The sequence below is a fragment of the Populus nigra genome, chromosome 2 (genome assembly GCF_951802175.1).
Source record: "Populus nigra chromosome 2, ddPopNigr1.1, whole genome shotgun sequence".
In the NCBI taxonomy this organism is placed as follows: domain Eukaryota; kingdom Viridiplantae; phylum Streptophyta; class Magnoliopsida; order Malpighiales; family Salicaceae; genus Populus; species Populus nigra.
The window spans coordinates 40,672,079-40,699,182 of record NC_084853.1 but is presented as its reverse complement, the minus strand read 5'-3'; the positions used below and the strand labels follow the sequence as shown (position 1 = coordinate 40,699,182).

The 27,104-nt window shown below is 35.3% G+C and overlaps 6 protein-coding genes across 8 annotated transcripts; 3 read left to right on the top strand and 3 right to left on the bottom strand.

The window, feature by feature from the left end:
• The first annotated feature begins 4,057 nt into the window (after window positions 1-4,057).
• LOC133682468 (probable protein disulfide-isomerase A6) lies at window positions 4,058-7,721 on the top strand. Its single transcript, XM_062105811.1, has 11 exons — window positions 4,058-4,264; window positions 4,526-4,610; window positions 4,838-4,935; window positions 5,028-5,083; window positions 5,369-5,486; window positions 5,616-5,643; window positions 6,264-6,355; window positions 6,450-6,606; window positions 6,696-6,820; window positions 6,980-7,079; window positions 7,362-7,721. Exons 1-11 carry the CDS (start codon window positions 4,110-4,112, stop codon window positions 7,425-7,427), a joined length of 1,080 nt encoding a protein of 359 aa, XP_061961795.1. The 5' UTR covers window positions 4,058-4,109; the 3' UTR covers window positions 7,428-7,721.
• Window positions 7,722-8,191: 470 nt separating this feature from the next.
• On the bottom strand, window positions 8,192-10,327 carry LOC133682469 (uncharacterized). The gene is made up of 3 exons (XM_062105812.1): window positions 9,986-10,327; window positions 9,818-9,891; window positions 8,192-9,186 (listed from the first exon to the last, which is right to left on the bottom strand). Exons 1-3 carry the CDS (start codon window positions 10,127-10,129, stop codon window positions 8,619-8,621), a joined length of 786 nt encoding a protein of 261 aa, XP_061961796.1. The 5' UTR covers window positions 10,130-10,327; the 3' UTR covers window positions 8,192-8,618.
• An 888-nt stretch (window positions 10,328-11,215) lies between these two features.
• Window positions 11,216-14,265, top strand: LOC133682046 (phosphoribosylformylglycinamidine cyclo-ligase, chloroplastic-like). Of its 3 annotated transcripts, none has more exons than XM_062105286.1 (8): window positions 11,216-11,695; window positions 11,984-12,057; window positions 12,134-12,235; window positions 12,326-12,385; window positions 13,019-13,191; window positions 13,334-13,436; window positions 13,535-13,693; window positions 13,873-14,265. In XM_062105286.1, the coding sequence occupies exons 1-8, from the start codon at window positions 11,365-11,367 to the stop codon at window positions 14,035-14,037; spliced, it is 1,167 nt and encodes a 388-aa protein (XP_061961270.1). In that variant the 5' UTR covers window positions 11,216-11,364; the 3' UTR covers window positions 14,038-14,265. The 3 variants fall into 3 exon arrangements, with proteins under 3 accessions (XP_061961270.1, XP_061961269.1, XP_061961271.1); XM_062105285.1 differs by having other exon boundaries at window positions 11,963-12,057; XM_062105287.1 differs by having other exon boundaries at window positions 11,555-11,695; window positions 11,853-12,057.
• Window positions 14,266-14,453: 188 nt separating this feature from the next.
• Window positions 14,454-15,866, bottom strand: LOC133682048 (uncharacterized). The gene is made up of 2 exons (XM_062105288.1): window positions 15,540-15,866; window positions 14,454-15,266 (listed from the first exon to the last, which is right to left on the bottom strand). Exons 1-2 carry the CDS (start codon window positions 15,749-15,751, stop codon window positions 14,570-14,572), a joined length of 909 nt encoding a protein of 302 aa, XP_061961272.1. The 5' UTR covers window positions 15,752-15,866; the 3' UTR covers window positions 14,454-14,569.
• Window positions 15,867-18,435: 2,569 nt separating this feature from the next.
• LOC133681448 (uncharacterized) lies at window positions 18,436-24,763 on the top strand. Its single transcript, XM_062104498.1, has 22 exons — window positions 18,436-18,856; window positions 18,942-19,021; window positions 19,141-19,227; window positions 19,327-19,377; window positions 19,465-19,582; window positions 19,680-19,736; window positions 20,182-20,246; window positions 20,373-20,456; window positions 20,893-20,943; window positions 21,026-21,088; window positions 21,186-21,232; window positions 21,556-21,625; window positions 21,709-21,771; window positions 22,143-22,232; window positions 22,330-22,368; window positions 22,578-22,727; window positions 22,826-22,903; window positions 23,002-23,087; window positions 23,439-23,487; window positions 23,568-23,648; window positions 23,839-23,932; window positions 24,374-24,763. Exons 1-22 carry the CDS (start codon window positions 18,535-18,537, stop codon window positions 24,436-24,438), a joined length of 1,890 nt encoding a protein of 629 aa, XP_061960482.1. The 5' UTR covers window positions 18,436-18,534; the 3' UTR covers window positions 24,439-24,763.
• A 1,064-nt stretch (window positions 24,764-25,827) lies between these two features.
• Window positions 25,828-26,904, bottom strand: LOC133683124 (uncharacterized). Its single transcript, XM_062106652.1, has one exon. It carries the CDS (start codon window positions 26,559-26,561, stop codon window positions 26,001-26,003), a length of 561 nt encoding a protein of 186 aa, XP_061962636.1. The 5' UTR covers window positions 26,562-26,904; the 3' UTR covers window positions 25,828-26,000.
• Between the last annotated feature and the right edge of the window lie 200 nt (window positions 26,905-27,104).

Genomic DNA, 27,104 nt, shown 5'->3' with positions numbered 1-27,104 from the left:
TTTTTACTTTTAATTATAGATTGTAGTTTTACCTTATATGAAAATGTTTCCAAGGCTTTTAGAATATCTAGTTTATACGGTAAATAATCTTGACATGTGGAATTGCAATCGTTGATAGAGATTGATAAGACCAAAGTTGCATCATAATCATATTTGTTGCCATCCCTTTTCTTTTCAATTAATTTCTAAGACAATGATCATTTGCCTTAAGGAAAAAAGGATGAGAGAGATAGAAAATGAAAGCCATAGAAGATAGATCTTCTCTATTAAAGGCAGATCCATTATATATCTTATTACAATTCCACCTCCTTTAAAACACCTTGCCATCAAGATGAGGGTAAGCCTTCTTAAACCATAAATCCTCCACCCATAACATGTCGTCTTAACCTTGACCCTCTCATATAACTAAAATTTCTTTCTTAGTTTTCATTTATATCTTTGTTTTTTTTTCTTCCCAATACCTCAATAGGCTTTAGGTTGGGTTTTTCTTCCTAATAAAAAAAGACAACTTTGGTTTTAGTTCTTCCTTTAAACTGATTTTCTTATTCAACAGTGATACATGGAAAGTGGGATGGGTTCGTGTCCCTTTAAGTAACTCTAATCGATAAGCTACTTGACCTATTTTTTATTGCATTTTGAATAGGCTATAATATCTAAACGCTACTTTCTAATTCTTTCTCTGATGCAAACCTAATTGTTGGTATGGTTGAAGCTTGAGATAAGCCCGATATCCTTTTTATAAGTTCTCTCCTTTCCTTTTCTTATCCACTTGAAGCTTCTGTTTTGCTTGTGCCTTGTGTAGATTTTCCTTGAGTGTTTGTATTATTTCTAATGTTTCTCAAATATGTATCCAATACTTTGTTATCTATAATCCTTGGAATACATTTTATTATTCATGGTGGGGTATAACCATAAAGTACCTCAAATAAAGTAGATTTTAGAGATGTGTGATAACTGGTGTTGTGCCATCATTCGACCATTATAAGCCATTTTGATCACTCCTTAGGGTTTTCAATTGTAAAACACTAAGATAACTTTCTAGGGTTTTATTAGTCACTTTTGTTTGGCCATTATTTTTTGGGTGTTAAGCCAAAGATAGGTGTATTGGACTCTTTAAACCCTAAATAACTCTCCCTAAAATTTACTAGTGATTGTGGGATCTCTATCTATGACAATACTTTCTGGTAGCCCATATAACTTCATAACATACTATGAGAATAATTTGGCTATTTTAGTGACATTGTATGGGTGAGTTACAAGAATAAAATGGTCATATTTGGACAACATGTCCATAACCACTAAAATTATAGAATAATGATTGAATTTAAGTGGACATTAAATAAAATCCATAAAAATTAAGATCCAAGGTTTTTATAGTATGGGTAAAGGTTATAGTAGCATAAAAGGTTTAATGTTGTTTATTTTAGCTCTTTGACAGATGTTACACTACTTTATATAATTTTTTATATTAGCATTCATCCCCTTAAAAAAAAATCCTTTTTAGCTCATTATAGGGTGTTTTCATACCCTGAATGACCAACAACTGGACTATCATGTATATATTACAAAATAAAGGATTTGAAGGAAAACTTATTGCTTAGAAACATTTTTCCCTTGTATAATAGAAGCATATCCTTAAAATGATACCCATGGGAACCAACTGTCTCTTTTTCAATATGTTGAGACATCTGTTGAATTTCTTTATCCACGAAGCAACTTGTCTTTAGCTCTTCAACTATGCTGACCAAAAGAGTTGTAATGGCCCACAATTCTTTTTTATCTTCAACCTTTCTGGATATGGCATTGGCTATTAGATTTTGATTTCTAGATTTATATTCCACACATAAGTCATAACCAATGATTTTAGACAACCATTTTTGTTAAGTTGAAGTTCCAATCTTCTATTCTAAAAGGAACTTAAGGCTCTGTTGATTTATCTTAATTTTAAATGGTTGCCCTAATAGGTAGGGCCTCCATTTATGTATAGCTAGTACTAGGGCTAAGAATTAATTTTTATAAGTGAAGAGATATAACGTTTTTCCCCTGAGTCTTTTTCTCAAATAAGATATTAATTTTTCCTATTGCATTAAAACAATCCCAACTCTTTTCACCGAGGCATCACACTCAACTAAAAAGGCTAAGTGAAATCTAGTAGTGCAAGAACTAGTGGTCTAGAAATTACTACTTTTAAATTATTAAAAGCCAATTATCCTGACTCATCCTATAAAAAAACTCCCTTATTTAGAAGTTCGGTTAAGGTTTTGTGGTTTCTAATAAATCTTTTATAGCACATTATCAATCTTAAAAACTCTCTAAGTGATTTTAGATTAGTGGGTCTTGGCCATTTTAGCATGGATTATTGGTAAGCCCAAAGGGCATTACTAGAAACAAATAATGTCTTTCATAGGTTCTAAAGGCAGTCTTGTAGATGTTTTTAGTCTTTATTATAATCTTGTAGAATCCAGATCTCAGGTCTAATTTTGAGAAAAAATCTTATCCATATAACTCATCCAGGAGTTCTTCAACCATAAGAATCAGAAACCTGTCTTGAATAATTTTGTTATTTAGAGTTTTATAATCAATACACATCCGCCAAGATCCAATGATGTTTTTACCAATAATATTGGTGAAGAGAAAGGACATTGATTGGGTTTAAGGATATCTAGTTGAAATAATTGCTTGACAATCTTTTTTCACTTCATCTTTATGGTAACATAGATACTTGTATGGCTTTAGGCTAATCGGTGAAGTGCCTTCTTTAAGTATAATTAAATGATTATGAAACCTTTATGGAGATAACCCTTTAGGTTCTTAAAATACAGCTACAAACTCTTTAAATAACCTTTTGAATAAATTTATGAATCTCTTCACTTTACTGAATTTTCTAAATCTATGCTTTATATCTATAAAATCAATCATTTAAGTGTTCTTTTAAATTCCTTTAAAAACTTTGGTCCACAATTTACCTAACCCTTTCACCTATTATATTCCTAAAACCATGTCATGCTCACCCATCTTTAGGACAAGGGTTTGAGTCTAGAACTACTTTTCCTGAATAAAGAGTTTAAAATCCGGGCAATATCTCTCGCTGGTGATTCTTATACCATTTATAATCCTAACCTTAATTTATTTATCAAGTGGACACAACTTAAATTCTCTCACAACATTAAATTTATTTTCAAACAAAAAATTAGTAATTATTTTATTTGTTTTTAAAAAATTTAATAGCAGCAAAGAATATAAGTTCTTGTTTGAGAGTGTGAAGACTTTTATTTTTATATACTTTTTAAAAGTTATATTTTTCTAATATTTTTTTATTATTTTAATATATTGATATAAAAAGTAAAAAATCTAAAAAATTATTTTTAAAAAATATTTTACATTACAGCATGCAGCAAACATTTATTAATCTAATCCAAAGTTTATTTACTAGCTTCTCGGTTCAATGCGGCATTATCTCTTGAGAGAGAGAGAAAAAACTCCTTTTGTGGGTGTCTTTGAACTTTGAACGTAACTTGAAGCAAAGCCATTTTCAGTATTTCACAGGTTTCACCTCTCATATCCTGCCACGTAATCACAAAAACGTCACCAGACTAGAAAAAACAAACACAGCTCATCATTTGAACAAATCAAATCACTCCACCTCAGACAGAACACAATGCAAATAAAGCAGGGCCCTTTCCTCTGACAACTTCTCATTTTACATTATTGCTGTCGTGGTTGTTTATTTTTATTAAGAAAATATATTTAATATTAAAATATTTTAAAAATATATATAAAAAAATTTAAACAAAAAAAATAAATTCTAACTATAGATACAAATAGAGATTAATAACTTATTTGGAGTTGCCATAACTTGCTAATTTTATTTTTTTAATTTAAAATTATATTTTTATGTTTTTGAATAGTATGTATTAATATAAAAAATAATTTTTTTAAATAAAAAAAATATTATTTTAATATATTTTTAAATAAAAATAATTTAAAAAAACGATATCCGAAACACCTTGAAACTTTACTGCAGGTCGTGGCATATAAATACGACTCAATCTTCTAATTCATTTTTGATTATTTAGAAAGCAGAGAAAAAAGGAAAAGAAAAGAAGAAAATGGAGAAGTATCATCAGATCTGGTTGGCCTTTGGTACCTTGGCTTTGTTAGCTGTATCAGCTGCAGGAGACGATGTCGTCGTGTTAACAGAAGATAACTTCGAGAAGGAAGTCGGTCAAGACAGAGGCGCTCTCGTTGAGTTCTACGCTCCTTGGTGACTGCTCTTTACATACTCTTTTCAATCATCCTAATTTTGATTGAGCTAAGATTAATCGTTTTTTTCTTTTACGCCTATCGTGATTCGTTGATCCATAAATCTATTATGATTTCCTAATTTTGATTAATTCGTAGATTTTTTTAATGTGATTAACCGTTAGTTAAACTCAAAATAGTGTATTTAAGATCCATAGATATGAGTTATTAATAAATTTTATCGGGATCATAGAGGACATAATTGTAATTCTGAACGTGACAGGTGTGGGCACTGTAAGAAGCTTGCTCCTGAATATGAGAAGCTCGGAAGTAGCTTTAGGAAGGCAAAGACTGTTTTGATTGGAAAGGTCAGCCTTATTATTATTGCTATTATTTGGTTCGTGTTTTTTATTTTTTTGTAAATTGTTTCCACGCTCATGCTAATATCCATTATTTTATATATCATTTTCCCTTCATTTCAACCCAAATAAGTATTTTGATCCTTGCTGGAAAACCGAAGCTGCCGTTTTTGTTAGAGATTTATTGACACCTCACCTTACCTCGTTGACGGTGAATTGTTGATGATGTGGTGCAGGTGGACTGTGATGAGCATAAGGGTGTATGCAGCAAATATGGGGTTTCTGGATACCCAACTCTTCAATGGTTTCCTAAAGGATCGCTCGAACCTAAAAAGTGAGGATATTGTTAAACTCCACCACTATCTGATAGAATGTCCAAGTTTATTGCCTTACCTGAAATGCGATTTTGTGCTATATATATAATAGGTATGAAGGACCACGTACTGCAGAAGCCCTTACTGAGTATGTCAATACTGAAGGAGGTAGTACTTCTGTCTTTCTCTTAAAGTTGTTTCCTGTTGGTCAACCCAGTGAAAAATTCTTTTTACAAGTTTCTTGCTGTTACTTTGACTGGTAAATATGCTCGACCTGCATATGCTGTTGTTTTGTTTGAAAAATTAATTCCCCCTTCTCACCTAAGCATGCGTCTGCAAAAACTGGTCTATGTGCTATAACGTTTGTCTTATTGCATTTTAAGGATTTGTTTTCGAAAGCAACTCTTCTGTTAAAAACCGCCAGAGGTTCCTGACTGGCTATGTTATTTACAGGGACTAATGTGAAGATAGCTGCAGTGCCATCCAATGTAGCGGTGCTAACTGCTGATAATTTTAATGATATTGTCTTGGATGAAACCAAGGATGTTTTGGTTGAGTTTTATGCACCATGGTGAGCTATGTCCTTCTGTATGCTGACTACTGCTATGTTACCTACACTGGCTTTGTGCTTTTTTTTTTTTGTTAAATCTCCTTTTATCTCAGTCATATGTTATTGATCTACAAACTCTACTTCTTGCAGGTGTGGCCATTGCAAAAACCTAGCTCCTGTATGTATAGCTCCTTCTTCTTCCCATTTCCTTTATAATTTGTGTGTGTAGGAACATGTGATTTGCTAAGCTGCTTATTATTCAGGCAGGTTAGCATTGTTCCCGTTTTTGTTGGACACAAGTTATCGCTTAAGTCATTTTTAAGGATGCAAGTTGACAAAAAGAAATTCAAAACCAACCCTCTCCTTTCCACCTATCTTCTCTCTCGCCTCTCCCCACTGTGTTACTTGTGTCTATTTCTCTAATTCTTTCTCATATTGAAAGGCTTTCGATTTTCTCTAAGGTTGTATGTGAAAGCTATAATGTAAGATAGACAATCAACAGAAGGATGTGGTGAAGAAAGAGAGATGATATGAGTGAACACTGTACATCTAGGAGAGAGTCATCAAATTTTTTAGCATTTAATCATATGACACATATACCTTTAAAGATTTTTAAATTAGAGGATGATTTACATCCAACCAAAAGTGGGCACAATGTTAACTTGCCCAGATACTAGGCAGGTTTGTAAATCACGAGCGCTTGTGTGTGTCTTCCTGTAACCATTGGTGTGTCACTGTTCTATCTGGGTCTTTCCTGCACAAGTAATGATCTGGAGTTTGCTTGGTTTGTTCCTTCAGACCTATGAAAAGGTAGCTACCGCGTTTAAATCTGAGGAAGATGTCGTGGTCGCCAATCTAGATGCTGACAAACATAAGGATCTAGCTGAAAAGTAAGGGGAAACTTTACCAGTTACCTAATTATTTTGATGAAAAGGGCTCTCAACATTTGGAGCTGTCAATATTAATGGCCTATGCTAAATTCAGGTATGGAGTAAGTGGATACCCTACGTTGAAGTTCTTTCCAAAAGGCAACAAAGCTGGGGAAGAGTATGAGGGCGGGAGAGATTTGGATGACTTTGTTGCTTTCATTAATGAAAAGTCTGGATCCAGTCGTGATGGAAAAGGACAACTAACCTCAAAGGTTAGTTACTACATATAAAACGGAAAGTTTAAACCTTTCATTTTTGTTGACTGAGTCATTTGATCATACTATATTTTTATACACGATAGGCTGGTATTGTTGAAAGTTTGGATGCCTTGGTAAAAGAGTTCGTAGCTGCTGGAGATGACGAGAAGAAAGCAGTCTTTTCCCAAATTGAAGAGGAAGTTGAGAAACTCAAGGGTTCTGCAGCAAGGTACTTCATGGCATGAATGCTAGTGTTTAAATTTCATGTTGGCTTGTTTTGATATCTTTACAATATTGCTCAAAGCTGTATGTCTTTTGAAGACTTCTCTATTCTTGTTAAATCTCTATTGAATCAAAGATATAACCTTACAATATTCCATGTTTATAGGTATGGAAAGATTTATTCAAAGGCTGCCAAGAATTGTATGGCTAAAGGTGCTGATTATGCCAAGAATGAGATTGAGCGGCTACAGCGCATGCTTCAAAAGGTAAGATTGATAGATTTTTTCTCTTAGTTGAAGTGTGCCATGTGTAATAGGAGCCAGACAGCTGTATTTTGAAATTTTGAGATAGCAACGAGTTGGAACAAGATTCACATTAAGTTCATATTGTGATGTTTTTTAGAATAGATGCGCATCTGATATTGATGTTTGGATGATAGATCATGAGAACTTTAAATGAGTAGAAAATAAGTTGAGTAAGTATGTGAAAGTTGTGATGACTGTTAACTGTTAATTGATCTTATCTTTTTCCATGGTTGATTCGTGCAGACAATCAGCCCAGCAAAGGCAGATGAATTCACCCTGAAGAAGAACATTCTATCTACCTTTGCTTGATCTTCTGATCTTTTGTTTCCTCATCAATATTTTGGAGGCAAACATCATCCAGTTTTTGGGGAATCGTTTTTGCCATCACCACTGTTTACTTTGACGGTATCCGGGCAAGGCTTCTCCTGACAGTGAAAATCGGTATCCCATGGACATCGACTGAGCGAGTTCCCTAATACGAAATGATTTTGAGAACCTCAACTAGCTAGTGCAGTATATTTATATGCCTTATTTTTCCGTCTGTGCTATTGTTTACAGTGGAAAGACGCTTTTAATTTTTGAATGAAACGTGCATTAGACAAATGAATATCCTCTACTTTTGCTTCATCTTCTGATCTCTTAATGATTGAATGTATTTTGTTATGTTGAGATACCAAATTCGTAGCAGCCCATAATTTGTATGTGTGTGTGTGTGTGTGTGTCTATATATATATATATATATATATATATATAAAACTAGGGCTCTTAACTTTGTTAAAACTGAGAGATGATAACACATGCAACTCTCCCATCCCTTTTCCTTCCCCATCATTTTTGCCGAGACTGTCTCCAAATCTGACCCGCTGGAAGTTTATTCATGTCCTCCCTTTGAAGATTAATATGGATGGATCGTTCTCATTTGCTATATGAATTGTGACTGTTCTGGAATAATCGGAAGCCCTATCGTATTGTTTGTTTACACCTAAAATTACCCGCAACAAATATAAGTGACCAAACAAGACTAGCCAATTGCCGAGAGATGGTCATGAAATGGAAGAAAATGGTTGCGATCATTACCATGAAACGTTATTTCCTATTAGCTTAATTAGAATTCTAGTTTACCAAGAAAACACGCTTTAACTTCCAGCAAAGCTTTCTCAGATCAATCAAAACACTTGCTAGCACCATGAGTTATGCTTTGGCCAGGTTTTCCCACTAGCAGATATGTGTACACCAGTGATTATGCAGCAGTGTATAGTTAAATCAGAGACCACCCACTGGGAGAGGAGAGATGCGGAGGGTAGTGAAACAGCCAGCTGTGAAACCACTAGTGCTATTCAGCATAGTACCTCGTATGAACTCAAATGCAAACCCTGATGATGTTATTAAAAAAAATCTGTCATGGCCAGCCACTCACTGATAAGTTACTCTAAGCCACTTCAGTACAGGTGCACAAGATATGGTCAGAGTTGGTTGGTTCTGCAACACTTCCATTAGTACTCAAACTCCAGAACCATCCCCTTTTATATTCATATTCAAAACCCGGCATGCCTTCTCTTCATTAAATCCAGGTTCTGAGATGTTCATTGAAGAACACTCTTCGAGTGGATACTCCCTCTCTTCAACCAGGGACTTCATATACGAGCATGGCCGCTCTTCAGCTTCTATGTTAGATCCAGGCTCGTGTCCTGAACCAAATGGCAATTCAAAAGATGATGAACCAAGTGGTTGTGTTCTCATCTGCACAGAACGCAGGAGTGCAGCCCTCCTCAGGTCAGCTGAGTGGCATATATCACTAGGTGATGACGGGAACCGGCCCTCAGAATCTGAACCTCGTTGACGAGGCTGTGAATAAGTGACGCTGGTGACAGCGCAGCCATGTGAAAGGAATGAGCTGCTATAAGGAGCAGAAGAGAACCCACCAAGTGGCCTTTGGTACCTACATGGAGAAACTGGACTGCTGGGTAGACTTTCAGATTGAGGTGAGCAAGCATTTGTAGGTGTCTCGCAAAATCTAGAGTCATCAAAGTCTTCTGACATTGGTGAATATTGCAAGGACATTTCATCCCTGAAATAATACACGAGGAAACAAAATGAATGAGAACTAAAAATAGAAAATAAAAATAAAAATGATGGTTTTCCTCTTAATCAGCCAGAGCAAAAAATGATGAGAAGCATCCTCATGACAGACCTGAAAGCCAGGATGAAGGGTAATGTCCCTCTTGCAATCATATAGATTGAATAGTGCATACCCGAGCACCTGATCCCTGGGATTTGGTTTTGAATGGGCAAATTAGCGCATAATGTGCTGGCAAATCCCTAGGCAAACTGCAACTTTCAATTACCGAAAATTTCCTACTGATATTTACTTAAAATCACTGTTATAAACCACGGTCATAGAACATCTCTCAGTATAATGATTTGGGGATATAAAAACCCCAGTCTGAGCCCATCACTGATTATGCCACCATCCATAATTCCAAATGGGTAACTATAATTGAACTCCAAACTATGAAGCTATAAAATGACAACTTCCCATTTTAGGAAATATGATCGGATTAAGTTTCTAGTATTTTCAGTACAATTCTTTAGAGATTTCATCGACTAATATCCGATGAGCAGCACAGAAGTTCCAAAACCAAAATAGTAGTATTTACGAGGTAAAAAAAAATCAGCTGGCAAAAATCATGGTGTCAGACCTGGCAGGAGATTCCATAAGATTGTCCTGGAGTGGGTCTCCAACTGTTAATCCATTCAAACTAGATGCCATTATCTGCAGAAAACGTTAACAATTTTTGAGCTCTTAGTAAAATCTAAAAGAAATGATGAGTATAACAGGAATTAAAGAACAGAAAAAAGGGACAAACCTCACTGAGGTATCGCTTATGAGAATTGAGATTGTCAAGGTAGACCTCATCTTCAGGATCTCTACTTCGCTTCCCGTTTGGTGTTGACGGTGTTGACGTTGATGTCGATGCTGATGATGAAGCTGGGTTCGAATCCAACTTCATTAGTTACTGCAATTTTTTTAAAACTCTTAATCTCTAATCTCATTTAAGATCGAAATGTTCCATCCTGTTTTACGTTACCGTTGGGGTTAATGATCAAAAAGAGAAATGAGGAAAGTGAAAAGGTTGGGCGAGGAGAGAACGAAAACCAAGAACAACGTATGGAGCATGGACTGTGCTGAGATGGGCTCTGAGGATGTGGGCAACCCAACAGGTGAGAGTTTTAATAAGATCGCTGATGTAGTAGGATACGTGTAATTAGAGTCAAATCAGGTCTAGACACCTGTCGCTGTTGCCATATTTCTGTTAACTAAGAAAATAAATACAGGACCAAATTAAATTTGCTTTTTTATTATATAGATTACATAAAAGTGCATCCAATGAGAAATGTTATATTAAAAATTTAAATCAATAAAATAGTTTTTTAAATAATGTAAATATAATTTTTTTATTTATGTGTATTTTAATGATAAAAAAATATTTATAAGAATCAATTATATTTTAATATATTTTATGTTAAATTAATTTTAATATAATAATACTGTGTTGGTCAATGGATATAAAACAAATGAAAAAACATAGGAAAAACATATTTATTTTTATTTTTATTTTTTTTATAGAGAAATATAGAAATAGTATTTTATGTTTTAAATATTTATTTTAACTATTTATTTGACTGACCGGTTAAAATATTTAAAAGCAAAAATAAAAACTAAAAATATAATTTTTTTATTTTGTTTATTTTTTTAGCTCTTCTGTCAGATACGCTCTAAAGATTTTACAGGTTTAACAAGCTATTCAAATATATTTAATAAAATAATTTATGCAATTATCTGTATTTATAAATATATTTTTTAGATCTTCAAAGAATAAAAGATTTCATATATTCAACTGGTAAATATATATGACATTCTTAAAAAGAAATTTAGCCAAAATTAATATATCCAATCTGCTCGAAAATTAAATGGATTGGATTGATAATTAGTAAAATATAAAAAGTTAAAATTGATTATAACCATGTACACAAACCCGACTCGCTATACCGTCACTTACCCAGTTACCCCAGATTATTAAGGGGGGGAAAAAGAAGCGAATAAACAAACCAAAATCTGAAAAGCCTTATCATAACCTCTGCTTTCCTAATTCCCGCGCCTCCTGCACTTCACATAGCTCCGCCAAATTCAGGCGAGCCTCATCCTTCCCGAGCTTAAGTTCTCAATTATCACTCCCCAATTGCTATGGCTACTACTATCATAGCATCAAACACTGAGCTATCGCGTGTTGTTGCAGTTTCCATCAGACCCTCTTCCAATAAACCCCTGGTCACTCATCAATACATCGGAAGATACTCCTTTAGTCGCTTTTCTAATATATTTCCTCTTCTATCAGCGAGAGCTACAAGCAATAGTTCGATGTCCAAGGAAAATAGCAGCAAAAGCGGTGACGGGGCTGGTGGAAGACTTACATATAAGGATGCTGGTGTGGATATAGATGCTGGGTCTGAGCTTATTAGGCGAATTGCAAAGATGGCTCCTGGAATTGGTGGATTTGGTGGTCTTTTCCCTCTTGGTATGCTTTTCGTTGGATTTTTTTTGCTTCATTTCTTGCTCTCCGTTATTGGTTGTGAACACAATTGAATTATTAAAAATCTTTTGAGCTGCACATTGTTTTCATGCTGTCTGCTATAGTTCGAATTATAATTTTTCTCTCTCCTTAATTATGCTAGGCCTATGCGGATGGGAACTTGGGGAATAGTGAAACGCGAAGTTCTTTTGTCGCTGTGTTTGTTAATGTATTTTGTTTTGTTATTGTGCTTATTAAAGTTCTCGCACACAGGTGATTCGTACCTTGTTGCAGGTACGGATGGTGTAGGGACTAAGCTAAAGCTTGCATTTGAAACCGGAATCCATGAAACTATTGGGATTGATCTGGTCAATTCTGGATAAATCTTGTTATATGCATTTTGCTGCTGTAGATTTGCTTCCTAGCTCACTTCTCCTGCTGCAGGTTGCTATGAGTGTGAACGATATCGTTACTTCCGGTGCAAAGCCCTTATTTTTCCTTGATTACTATGCTACAAGCCGCCTTAATGTTGACCTTGCTGAAAAGGTATATTAATGTGCATGGTTTACTGAGTTTATATATTATTTGAACAGAAAAACTGCAGCTAAATGATATTTTCCTGTTCTTCTTATTTAGGTCATTAAAGGCATAGTTGGTGGTTGTCAACAATCGGACTGCACTCTTTTAGGGGGAGAGGTAGTCTTTTTCTTTCTTTACATTCTACTGGTGAATGTCTACCATTCAGTGCATCGTGTGGTGCTGGATCTGAAGGTTGATGTTGTAATCACCATAGCTTTTATTTTTGCAACGACAAGGTTATTGCAGCCATGTTACCCTGCATGGTGGCAATTACCAATGATGGTGTTGCAGGATTTGGTCTTGAACTATCACAGGTGTCTGCCTCATGTGAAATGGTTGTGCTCTAGAGAGTTCTTGAAATGGTCATGTGCTAGATTTTAGAACGGGTAGACTTTCATGGACGGTTATTGGGATAATTTTTATTTGAGGATGGGAGAGAAAAATAAGACGCTGTTAGGCTATGAATGCTTGTAGATTAGATGTATGTGTGCATTGCATTATGTGAGAGGGATATGACATGTTATCTTATAGAAGTAGATAATTACGGAAATTCTCTATCCATCTCACTTAATGATCCTCTTATGGGCATACAACATGGGGAATAGACCCACCCAATGCATGATGTGGTCAAATTTGCTGACATTAAAAGTTGCTGTGGTCTCTTATTCCTCCCTTTCTACGCTTGATCATGATTTCACCAAAACTGACAACTCTCTGTTGACCACAATGTTTTTGTTAAATTCCTTCCAGACTGCAGAGATGCCAGATTTCTATGCAGAAGGTGAGTATGACCTTAGCGGGTTTGCTGTTGGCATTGTTAAAAAGGACTCGGTGATTGATGGGAAAAACATTGTGGCTGGGGATGTTCTCATTGGTTTGCCATCAAGTGGAGTCCATTCCAATGGTTTCTCTCTTGTAAGAAGGTTGGTGTTGATTTGAGGGATTCTTATTTTTTCTCCATGCATTAAAACATCATTGATGCTGGAAGAATTTTTGCAGCCCTATGATGTTTTAGTTCTTTACATTTATTCTTATTAATGGATGAATGCTTGTATATCTTTATAGGGTTCTAGCTCGAAGTGGCCTATCTTTGAATGACCAACTTCCTGGTGGAAGTGTTTCATTGGGCGAAGCTCTAATGGCTCCAACTGTTATCTATGTCAAGCAGGTTTCCTTTCAAGTTTTGTTTCCGTTTCGCATTATTGTGATTAACACTGTCGATTTGACTAGATTTTTCTTACTAAAAAACCCTTCCTTTTCAAACAGGTGCTTGACTTGATTAGCAAGGGTGGTGTAAAGGGCATAGCTCACATCACTGGAGGTGGTTTTACAGATAACATACCAAGAGTTTTCCCAAAAGGCCTTGGAGCTTCTATATACAAGGAGTCATGGGAAGTCCCAACCCTTTTCAAATGGATCCAAGAGGTAAATTGTGTTTTACACAGCAATGCTGGATTATGATGTTAGATTGAGCCGTCTTTCAATTGCCATATTGTACTCACCCCAATTGCCATTTTGAAGGTTATGTTTGTTATAAATAAAGATAGACAAATGGATCATGTCATATGGTATTTATTCCCTTCTCTGTTGTTTTCTTATATCAGGCTGGAAGAATAGAAGATGCTGAGATGAGTCGGACTTTTAACATGGGCATTGGGATGGTTCTGGTCGTGACTGAGGGAGCATCCCGCAAAATTCTTGAGGAGGGACAACACAAGGCATATCGCATTGGCGAGGTTGTATGTGGTGAAGGAGTGAGATATTGCTAAAATACTACCACATGTTTAAACATACAAGTGCTTGCAGAGATGAGTGATATAGAGAGTTGCGGCCTTTTCTTTATTCCTGTAACATGAGCTGCCAAAATTATTATTTTTTTATGAAAGAGCTGCCAAAGAATCTTAGTGTCAAGACGGTGAGACAATTCTTTACAGAATTCCCTCCCTTTGTAGCCTAAATGTAATTCATGGTTTGATAATCAATTCTTCACTTGACAATGCCTGTAACGCCATATGTGCTTGTTTATTTTCTGAGAAGTTGGTGGTGGGTATTCTCAAAAAATGTGAAAATTCTAGATTACTTTGTCAAGATCGTAAAATTTAGACGAGTTGACCTGTTCATTGAATACTGTTGCAGATAGATGAAGTAGTTGAGTCCAAAGCAATGATGGATTTGTAATGCTATGCTAGGCAGAATAAAATTTGTATTGCTTTTGTTATTGGAACGATTGTTTTATTACTGAAAGCAAAATTGTGGCAACAATTGAGTTTTCCCCTGCCTTTCATATTCGTTTCTCACTGCCTAGTTCCCCTTCATCTCGCCGCCTTTTATTTTTTTTACTACTAGACTTTGGTTCCATGCCTCTCCTGCCATCAAACTGAATTCTGTGCCACTTGATCTCTTGGCAACAGATCTTTCCAGGCCATTCTTCTGTTTGATGCTTGTACCTCCAGCACATGAGTGGTCTGAATGCTGTATTCTACTAGCTGCTGTTTTCCTCAAGTTCTTCCCATTAACAACTGATTGCCCCAGTTTGAAATTTTCGTAATTCTCCTTAAACTGGCTCCCTTGCTCAGCTTGCAATATTTGCCGATGACAGTGAAGAAGAATGTGGCTTCCACGATTATTTTGAGAGCAATGAACCCTATGGGACCCTTGCTGATGAAATGCATTCTCTTTCTCGGGATTCAGGGGCTTCTTTTTTTTTAAATCTTGCTGCCCATCGCTCAATTCATGTAGATAATAATGAAAGCCAGACTCAGACAAACTAGGAATGACATTTTTAGGTGGATATCTTAGAGGAGGTACGAATGGTACAGGATTCTGGTTCTGCATAGCCAAAGGTACCCGCAAAATTTCACCTCTTTTCAAGTCCGAATTGGCATCTTCCATTTCATGTTTTAGGCACTTGCTAGGGGTAAATGAATGTATCCTGTCGATACCTGGAGCAGCAGAGGCAGGGATTTCTTCCTTACGTAGCTTCGGATCATCTAGCTGCCTGTATAATAATTGTGATTGCAATGAATGGTTACCAAGCAACAACCATTGAAGCAGGCAGAAAGAGAATTAAAATATTTAAGCCATTGCAATCCTCATATGGCCATATGTTATCTTACAGGTTTCAAAACTAGTTGGCTCAGCACTAATCTCCAAATTAGAGAAAAAATATAACAAGAAAAGGAATCTTCCGGTCTTTAATTTGGGTTTTCATACTTAATCAACCATAAAGCATAGAAAATTTGAGCACCAGTAAACAGGAAGAGATCAGTACCTTATGTGAGAAGGTAGTTGAAGATGGAAGTCGAGTTTTCTCCAATCAATTCCTTTTTCCTGGAGAACAACTTCTCTGGGCCCGGCAGAGCCAAAAGGGTTTGGTTTCTGCTTCTGGTGCTCCTGAAACCGAGCTTGTTCTTCCTCTTCTTTCTCAACCTCATCTGCCCACGAAAAAGCTGCAGAGCCGTTTTTTATTTCTCTATCCACCATTTTATTTTCTCTCTGAGTGTGTTTTTTCTCAACTCCAACGGCTCTTTAGCTGTTTCAAATTCAAAAGTTGGAGGCTTTGCAACTCAATCTCTGCCCCAAGATGTCATTTATGTAAACTACAAGGCCAAGGGGTCATTTATTAGAAATTTCCAGCTAACGCGTGGGTGTTTTTTGGTCAACAGTAAGGGTAACTTTGTAATTTTATTGTGTTCTCTATTTTGAATTTTTGATTGTCAATTTTGAGGGTTTTTTTTCTTGAGATCTGAATTCTCTCCTAGTATTAGAAAAAAAAAATATTCATTTGAATTTAATAATTTATAATTAACAAGTATGGTTAAGCATAAAAAGAAAAGGAAATAAAAGATTCAAATCCCACGAATATTTTTTCTTAATTTACCAGTACTTCATTTCTAGATTGACATCACTTGTGAGAAAACCGGCATTGAAAACGTTTGTGGTGTTTTAATGGATAAATCTAATGTACTGCTTCAAAAAGAGAGAAGCACTTTTTTATTTCCTTTTGAACCACACCCGACTAGGTGGCACGCAGTGTAATTTTTCTAATGTAAAAAAAAGGATATTCATAAGTTAATGCTGTTTTCACAAAAAAAAAAAAGAGAAAGATATGAATAATTGATTTAACTGATTTTAATAAGTTTGATTAATTTAATAATATAATTAAAAAATATTAGTAGTAAATAAAACAAAAAAAGTGGTAATAATAAACTATAAAAAATAGTTGTCAGTATCATACTTAGAAGGAAAAAAAATTGTTGGAGACTCACTATCGCTTCTTTATGAACACCACTTCATAACTAGAAAAAACTTTCGAAGATGGTTGCTTTGAAAATTTAGAGGGCTGAATATGAAAAAAAAAAGAAAAAAAAGTTGTCAACGTCAAACCGGATATTAGTAAGCCATTAGAGGGCCGAACAAGAAAATAAAAGAGAAAAAAGAAAAGGAAAGATTGTCAACGTAAAACAGGATGTTAGTAAGCCACACATGTGCACTTAGGGATGAAGGGGCTACTAAGACAATTCCAACATTGTTGTGAAAAGCAACGTTTGGATGCCATGAGACACCTCACATGTCATCCACCTGCTGGCACATGCTTTTACAAGCGTCAACTAGTTTTATTTTTTAATTTTATTTTATATTTATTGGAATACAAAATTCCTTCCCGGTCAAATTGATTATAAATAAAAAAAACCCAAGTGAAAATATAGCCAAAAAAACCATAAATATCAATTAAAAAAAGACATAAAAAACGACTTGCGTCAATCTATCAAACCTATAATCTGAGTCATCAGATCAATATAAACGTATAGAAAGAAAACAAAAAAAATAACTTGATTTAACCCTAATTAACCTATTAAATCCACGACTTTGATCATGAGACTGAAATAAACACATAGATAGCAAATCAAAATAAAATTATGACGCTTAATTTTCAGTTGTTCATGTTGGACCTAGTGTTGAATGATTAAATTTTTAAAAATTTTAATTAAAAAAATAACATGAAAAATAAGCCAAGTTAATTGGGTTAAGTTATTAAACATTATTTCTCGATCATAAAGCCAAGATAACCTAATAAAAATAAAATGAAAAACAAATGATGAAATTGAAAAGAAAATGTGAATTAAAAAAACCTAAGTCAACTTGGTTAACCGACCAAACTTGTAATTCAGGTCATGAGACGAGAAAACCCAATACAAAGAAAATCCAAAGCTCCTTATGACTTGGGTCATGATACCGAGATAATCTCTTTGAAAAAAAAATAAAAAAACAACTCAATTTAACCGTTATTAAAATGCCAAAATTGACGACTTTGATCATAAGATCAAAATATTCCTATGGAAAGCAAATTAAAACATGTTATGAAGCTCAATTCCTCATCGATCCAACGTTGAGTAATGAGATTGAAAAAAAATTCTATTAAAAATGAGATACAAAAACATCTCGAGTCTACTCGAGTAAACCATTTAAATATTATTCCTAAATCATGAGATTAAATTAACATAATATAAAATAAATAAAATAAATTATGAAGTTTAATTATTAATTAATTTAATATTAAATGATAAAATTAAAAAAAAATTAAGTCAACTAGGTTAACCTATTAAATTTGTGATTTATGTAACGAGAATATAATAAATTATTAAAAAATAAAATAAAAAAATCATTGATTAAAAAAAAAAAAGGCACCACTCCAGCGAATAATACTTTTATGAGTAGTAGGATAGTAAAATCTCTTTATCTTTTACTTTATATTTAATTAATAATTTCACGAAGAAATGTATGCAAGTGCTGAAATTAAATTAAAATAAACCTTGGTGCTCGTGCCGTGCCAACTGGCAAAACCTTTACTTGGATAATAGAGATTAGGGACGACTTTTATTTTCAACATGATCATAGGTTATAAACATGGAAAAACATTTGTTTTTACCAAAAAATAATGAAAAAACTTTAAACGTAGTTTTCTTGTTTACTTTCCATTTCATGCACCTCTCCGTTAAAACCTTTTTTTTTCCCCCAAAATAAAATTATTTTTTTTTCATAAGAAATTCTAATCAACAAGTGTTATACTTTAAAAAATAAAAAATATTTTTAAATAAAAAATATTTAAAAAAACGATCCTTTTACCATTCCCAGATACTCCCACTAACTTTCAATTTCTACCTTTTACAAAGAAAAAGAAAAGAAAAAATCTTTCAAACTTTTGAACAAACACAAGAAGTCAGCAAAGTTTCAAAGTGAAAAAAAGAACACAGAGAGAAAATAGAATGTATAAATACGCATTGCTTAGCAGGTCCCTAAGCGCCGTCCGCTCACCCCTCGCAGGTTTGTTGAGATTCGAAAGCATCTCCACGAAAGTTAAGCTACGCAACTGCAGCTTTCCCGTTCGGACATTAACTCAAACACTTTGTCTACACACAAATACTCAGAATTTATCCAGTTACCACCCAACCCAAAGCCAACAGAGAGAAATGAAGTATGTCCTAGTCACCGGAGGAGTTGTCAGTGGGCTCGGCAAGGGCGTCACCGCTAGCAGCATCGGCGTTGTCCTTAAAGCTTGCGGCCTCCGCGTCACCTCCATCAAAATAGGTTCTCTGTTATAGTTTTTATGCATATTTGTGTTTTGATTTGGGTGCATAATCATATTAACTTTTGATAATCTGATGTGTTGCAGATCCTTACTTGAATACTGATGCTGGCACCATGTCTCCTTTTGAGCATGGGGAGGTTTTTGTTCTTGACGATGGCGGAGAGGTTTAGTCCCTCTAGTTTTTTTTCTTTCAATTCTTGAAAGATGGTGAAATTTGGTATAAGGGCATAATGGATTAATGGATATATTAACAGGTTAATTATTCCTTGGTTTCTGTTGAAAGGTTGATTTAGACTTGGGTAACTACGAGCGTTTTCTGGACGTGACACTAACCAAAGATAATAACATTACCACTGGGAAGATATTTCAGGTGACGGGATGAATATGTACGCAAATTCATTAAGTTCTAAGTTCTATAAGATAATCGGTGACTGATTATTGATATTCTCGCTGTTTGGTGTCTGATCAGTCTGTCATCGAGAAGGAAAGAAGAGGCGATTATCTTGGAAAAACTGTTCAGGTGATGGCTTGCAGCTAGCTAGATATGCTTCTTAACATGTTTAAATAACTGCTAACTGAATTGTTGCTATGTTTGAGGAAATTCCAGGTCGTTCCACATATCACTGATGCAATTAAGGATTGGATCGAGTCTGTTTCTGCCATTCCTGTGGATGGAAAGGATGGCCCTGCTGATGTGTGTGTTATAGAATTGGGAGGCACAGTGGGTAAGAGCGATATGTGCAAGAAGGATGCAGCTTTCACTGATAATTTTTTTGGTCTTGCAATTTCATGTGGAAGTAATTATTCCTTTTTCTCCTTCAGGTGACATTGAATCTATGCCATTTATTGAGGCTTTGCGACAGTTGTCATTTTCAGTTGGTGGGTTATGGTGTTTTCTGTATATTGGAGGAGCATTGCTCTCTTCCTTAAGTTCCTTTCATTCAAGGACGAAGGATCCTTTTTCTCTAACTGGACTAGCAGTACTTGTGAAGCCATGGTGTGGTGCATATTTTGATATATTTGACCACTCAAAAAGATTGTAGGAAATTTTATGAACGATATAACTGTTTTGTCAGAAACTTTACAAGCTACAGAAGCAAATTCATTTGAATTGTTCATAGTGTTGTACGTGTCTTATTTGTCTGACTATATGCTGCGTGAACAATTAGATGAATGCTGCAAAAAAATTAGCATTATGGTTCCATTTTTAAGCTACTATACACTCGTATTACAGGGCTTTTCTCCCATGTTCACATCTGTTGAGTTAATTCATTCATGAGTTATTGCAATAACCACTCATGTTAATTTCCATATCTCTATGTAGGACAAGATAACTTTTGTCTCGTTCATGTGAGCCTGATACCTGTTCTAGGCGTTGTTGGAGAACAAGTAATACGCCATATAATTTGTTTGAAGTTTTTTTTCCCCTCCATTTTGAATGTATTCACTTGGAGGCCAAGTTGATCATATTAACTTGAATGATCATAACAATACCTGTTTTATGTGTGTTTGCAGAAAACTAAGCCTACACAACATAGTGTCCGTGAATTGAGAGCATTAGGCTTGACTCCTCATCTGCTGGCATGTCGCTCTGCTCAGGTACATTCATCCTACCTGACATCTTTATACTTTCAAGAGGACTATTGACTGGAACAATTTTGGTTGGAGATCTGTGGTAGATTCCACTGAAAGTTGCTTACAAACTTCATTTCAGAGAAATTATCTGCTTTCTCTTGCTGTTCTTGTTTGTGATCTTTACTACTAAACTTTTGGAAGGTTTCTGAAAGTACTAAAGGTTGATCACATTTTCCATGTGTGGCAGAGCTTCTCTTGATGATTGTATAGTAGCATCTGTTATTGTGTTGCCCAAATAAGTTGGACCCTCTCTTTCCAATATATTTACTTTGATTCCAGCAATGGACTTTGCGAATTCCCTGTTTTTTTCTTCTATTTTGACAGATAATTTCCATCAATTTCTTTTTTTTTTAGGATGAATTTTGAGGCATAGAGTGACTTTTAGTAATTTACATTGCAGCCTTTATTGGAAAATACAAAGGAGAAACTTTCACAGTTCTGCCATGTGCCGGTAACTTTTGATGAACTTTGCACTGTATCGCTTCTAATAACAGCTGTTTTAAATTTGGATATGTCTCCTTGTTTCTCGGCAGGCTGCTAATATTCTCAATATTCATGATGTTCCTAACATTTGGCACGTCCCTCTGTTACTTAGGGTGGGTTTCTCTGGATCTTGAAAATTTCATTTTTTTTTTGGCGTTGATATATATGTTGTAATTTGCTTTGACGGTTTGGCATGCTCTCCTTTCACAGAACCAAAATGCTCATGATGCAATTTTAAAACAGCTAAACTTACTCAGGTTAGTTTAATTCAAGTTTCTCCACATTGAAGGCTTAATTAATGGACCCACAGTACCCATCTATCTCAACCCTGAACATTTTCATGAATCTACTTGAACGAAAAAACTTAAAAAGTTGATTATATCAAGTTCAAATTGTTTTAGTTGATTATTTCTTTGTTTCTCCCCTTCTACTTACTGGGACTTGGGTCCAAGGGATTGGTTAAGTGTAATTATATTGAGCTTACTCTGCCAGAAACAAAATGCTTTGTGACTTTTGATCCAGACACCAAGTTCTTGAAGATTTATCATATTAGCTAACTTGTTGTATTTCTCTATTTCAGCATTGCGATGCCTCCTGCTTTACAAGATTGGACCATGATGGCTGAGACTTATGATAATCTCACCAATTCTGTCAGTATTATCATCAACAACTTCTAATTCTCTTTGATTATTTCTTTATTGTTCTTGAGGCGAGAAGATGCAATTGAATGCAGGTGAGGATTGCGATGGTGGGAAAGTATGTTGGCCTAACAGATTCATACCTGTCTGTTGTTAAGGTGCATCACATTTTTGGTTCTTTAGTTTAAGCAAGAAAGAAAAAGTGCAGTAACATATAGTCTGAAACTGTGCATGACCACTCCAAGGCTTAAAGGTTGTGTTAATCTGACAATAAAATGTTTACTAATCACAATATCTTCATAGATATGATGTTTTAGGTGCCAACACAGTGAAGACGTCTTCATATTTGAACATTCACTGGAAGTTATTTTGTTTATAATGGGTTTGCATTGTCTGGATGACTTTTTGCAGGCAATGAATGACACATTAGCACATTCAATGTTTGATGATAGTTAATTTGTTAGAAATTTTTTGTGTTTGTTTCTTGGCATGATTCACCAGTTACTGTTATGCTTTGTTTTGCTTGCAGGCCCTTCTACATGCTTGCATCGCATGTTCGTTGAAGCCATCGATTGATTGGATTGCAGCTTCTGATCTTGAAGAAGACAGTGCAGAATCGGTATTGAATCCATGCTATTTGCTAATGGCATTTTGCAGGTTCTGTTTTGTATCTTGGTGAAAACATTTCCCCTGATAAACATTTCTTTATCTTACAGACACCAGAAGCACATGCAGCTGCATGGGAGACTTTAAAGGTAAGACTACAATATCTATCTATTTATTTTCCTTTCTCCATTATTGTCTTTCTTTACCAAAAGCCAGCTATCTCTCCTTGAAGCCTTTTTGGTTTTCATCATCCTTCTTGTGTCAAGAACACTGGTAATTCACATTGAATAAAAACTGGTAGGCTTCTATTCATCTCCTTTTTGAACCTTTTTTTTTTTTTTTAAATCATGACTTGCAGAATGCATCATGCATCTTAATTCCTGGTGGATTTGGAGATCGTGGGGTGAGAGGAATGATATTGGCTTCCAAGTATGCTAGAGAGAACAATATTCCTTATCTTGGGATTTGCTTAGGCATGCAGATTGCTGTTATTGAGTTTGCTAGATCTGTAAGTGACTTCACTTTGAACTTACTCTCTTATGTTATCATTTTTCTTGATATGATGTATCCAATGACTTTATGTCCCATCCCCGACAATTATTTTAGGTTTTGGGGTTGGAAAGGGCGGATAGCAATGAGTTTGATACAAATACACCTGATCCTGTTGTAATTTTCATGCCTGAGGTATGCATTTACTGTAACCTTATTGATCTGTATTTACAGTTTTATCATGAATATGTTTCCTTTGTTTGTACTACATTACCATCTGAAACTAAATGCAGGGTTCAAGGACACATATGGGAAGCACAATGAGACTAGGATCACGAAGGACGCTATTCCAGACCCCTGATTGTATTACTGCAAAACTGTATGTGATTTGTTTATTAGTCTCCAGTTTCACAAGTAAATGGAGCCACCCTGTTAGTGAAGAATAAAGTTAATTTCTGATGGATATCATTAGCATAAAACCTGTGTTATGGATACTGGCGCCATATATGAAATTTCATTTAGCAGGATTATATCCATCCATTAGGCACAAGTCCATAGCGCCTCCAGCGTAATATTGTTACATTAGAGCTGGTTAGAGGTGATGGACTGTATGAACGTTTGTATGAACTACCTAAACCTTCCACCATCAGGATAGAAGGAAAAAGAAATCAATTGTATTTTGATGTTTGCGTCTACTTACATACCTATTTTAATCATCTGTAATTGCCAGGTATGGTAATACTCAGTATGTAGAGGAACGACACAGACATAGATATGAGGTAAGTTGCAAGGTTAATAACAGAAGTGTAAAAATAACTGTACAAAATAGTCATGATTATTTTGACATTGCATGATGCAGGTAAACCCAGAGGTTATTGAAGTTCTAGAGGAAAAGGGCTTAAAGTTTGTTGGGAAGGATGAAACAGGAAAACGGATGGAGGTCTTGTTTTCTATCCACTTGGTTTCTTTCTTTTAGTCCTGTGTTTCTGCTGTTATAGCCAATCCGTATCTGATGTGTTCAAGCTTACTGGGTTTGAGTGCTTGTTATGTGCCATTATTTCTGGTCAAGAGAGAGAGAGCTAAACTATGTGCTGATTTTGCAAGCTCATTTGTTTTTTCTTGTTCTGCAGATTTTAGAGCTTCCAACTCATCCTTTTTATGTAGGTGTGCAATTTCACCCAGAGTTCAAATCACGGCCTAGAAGGCCCTCTGCTCTTTTCTTAGGTATATATCAGTTGTCAGAACACTTGTGTTTATTATTACTTAAATTGTTCTCATTTAGAGGCTTTGAATATAACCAGTAGGCGTAAAGGGAATCCATATTTGGTGTATGCATATAGAACGGTAAAGGTGCAAAGGCTTTGATTTAGGAGATCATTTATTATTGTATAACTAATTCCCAAATGTTTGAGAGATGCATCAATGGGTTGTGTGGGTTATAGCTATAGTTATAGCGTGACTATTTTTCGGCTGTCTAACATAGAATGTTACCTATTTATTAAAACATATTTGGAAAAGTGTCCTCTAAGGTTCAAATGTTCTTGAATATTTATAGAAAATGTCCAGAATGTGCTTTCTGTAATTTTCATGTTCATTTAAATAATTTTTAACTTTTTTTTTCTCAACTAGTGTTTTAGCATTTAAACGATGGTGTTTGCGATGTAGGTTTTATATTGGCAGCAACAGGAAAGTTGGAAGCACGTCTCAAGAGTCATCAAAATGGAGTTTGATCTGGCTTGAAACTTCCAAGTCATGCTCACAAGGCAGACCATTTTTTTTTTTTGAAGATGAAAAAAAAAATCTCATCGTAGCTTATTAAATAGGAGTTCCTTAATGGCTTTGGATTTGCTCCCTCCGCTGGTTGCAGATAGGCATAGATTGTTGGCAGCACCAGATCTATTTTGATTAATTCAAGTAATACTCCACGCAGTTTCATGCATGTAACCCTATGATTTGTAGATGCAAATATAGTCGGGGCATCAAACAACTGTTTCTGCTCCTTTCTGTACTAGAATAGTATATTAATGGTATTGTATCTCATGCTTTTTCTTAATATTTCCTACGGTCTTCAAATTTCATAATTTCAGTGGAATAAAAACCCAACACAATGGGTTTTTTATATTCAATAAACTCAACGTGATGAGTCTAGTGTAAGATAATGCAGGGATATTGGGAGTAGCCAATGAGGCCTTGGCTGGTGTAAGATCACCTATAGTGTAACATGCCTTTGCCGGGCCTGTGCTATATGACATTGATTTCTATGCAGGAAGATTTAGCTAATCGAACAAGAAATGATTATGAACAAGAAAGCAGTAGTGGGTATGTAGCTAGTAGGGAGTGTTGGTTATTGCGACGTGTTTTTTTTTTAAAAAATTGATTATTATATTTTTAAATAATTTTTTTAGTATTTTTTTTTAAATATTAATACAATATATTTTCAAATAAAAAATATTTTAAAAAATAATTTTCCGTTAAAGTTTTCTTTCAGAATTTTATTGAACAGTTTTTGTCCTTGTATTCTCTTGGGAAAATCCAAAGTTATATATGCTAGTATATCATGAAGCATGGTGGAATAACTTGTGCTGTAGATGCCCATTTTTCTGCTGCCCAGGAAACTGACCACTATATTAAAGAGTATGAAAATGTTGCCTTATTCTCAGAACTTATAATTATGTCAATTATTAAACCAAAATCCTCTGGAAGCTTGTTTGCTGGATTCCAAGTTTCCAATTGTTAGATAACATTACAGCGGTGACGCTTTTCAATTTTCAACCTGATACTACCATCTCAAAAAGACGAGGGAGACGAGAAGAAGTTTCAACCTTCAATTGTTCTGATTTCACCTGCTAAAGAAAACTTAAAAATCTTGCATTTGTGGTTTCCAAGGATTAATTTGGCCTGTTGAACTCCGATAACAGATTACCATCGGAATCTCATTGGTGCATGTCAGGCTACTTCGGAGAGTTTGAAAAATTGACTGCCGGCCCTGAGCGCCGTCTGCACTCAACGATTTATTTTCCCCTGGTCAACATATGCCAGTGATGCTTTCGAATTTCGGAGTCACAGGAACCTCTTGATCTATTTTTTTTTCTTTCCAAAAATAAAGGTACCCACAATGATACAAGTATAAATTGCAATATTATTCAAACTCAATGATAGTTTCCGGTATTTACACAATGCCGCAAAGCCTCTTTTACAAAAAGAAAAATACATGAAACTGCAAAAAGCAGCTAACATCAAAGGTAGCCAAAAAAGAACAAATTATTTAGAAGACGGTTAATGCTCGAGATCATCAACTGGTGCCTTTTTTTGGAGTCTCATGATACTGTAGATACGAGATCTGCCTTTGAAGCCTCATTTGCTGACGGAACTTAGCTATGAACTCCTCAGCTCTCATGTCAATCCCTTCTTCCTCTGCTGGGATCTTTTCCTCACAGGTCTCGTACTCTTCTTCATCCTCTCCGCCTTTTAATAAGAAACTCCTCCTCGTCCCATCATAATATTCATAAACTGATCCATCTTGATGAATATCATTTTCACTCATCACCTCATCATGATCAGAATCGTAGTCGAAGTCAACCTGTGGGGTTATGCAAGGTATGTTGAATCTCATGGAGGACGGGCGGTGCATCTTGACGTGGAAAACGGGGGTCTTGTCGAAGGAGAGTTCATATTCTCCATAATGTAGTTGGCCGCGAGGAGAATTGCGTCCCATGCTTTTAAGAAACTTAGGCACAACACGTACATCCATCATAAAACGTCTCTTGAAAACAGCACCTTTTCTTGCCCACAACAATGCACGCAGGATGTTCCATGCTCTATGAGCAACATCATTAACGTTTTTCTTCGGCATTTTTCTAAATTGTTACAATAGCTTGCAACTAGTTCAGTAGCTTCAACAGAAGTAGAAGCTAGCACTGGAAGTAGCAAAAAGTAGCTGAATTTTGTGTGAAAAGAAATTGAGAAGTTTGTTGGGTAGTGAAGATTTAAACACTAGAAAGAAATGTTTCAGTTTGATACTTTCTGTTGCTGAGGGACAGTGGTGATGATGGCTTATATATATATATATAGATATGTGTGTGTGTGTGTGTGTGTGTGTTTGTGGATTTTTGATACGCGGTGTTGTGCTGAAAGCGAGAGAGAGAGAGACTTGTTTCCCTTTCTTCGGAAGCCAAATGAAGCTGGTGCGAATGTTAATTGTGGGCGGTGGAGACTTGCAGGGAACACAGTTGTACGCGGGGTATTCAAGCTGGAGGTTTAGTAAATTCCAAAAGTAACCCTTGACATTATCCTAACATACAACCACCTTCGTTTGCCCTATCAGTTTCGGGAACTTGGAATTTAAAATATTGATCGAAAAATGGTTACATTTTCTTTCATTTTTAGCAAATTGGGT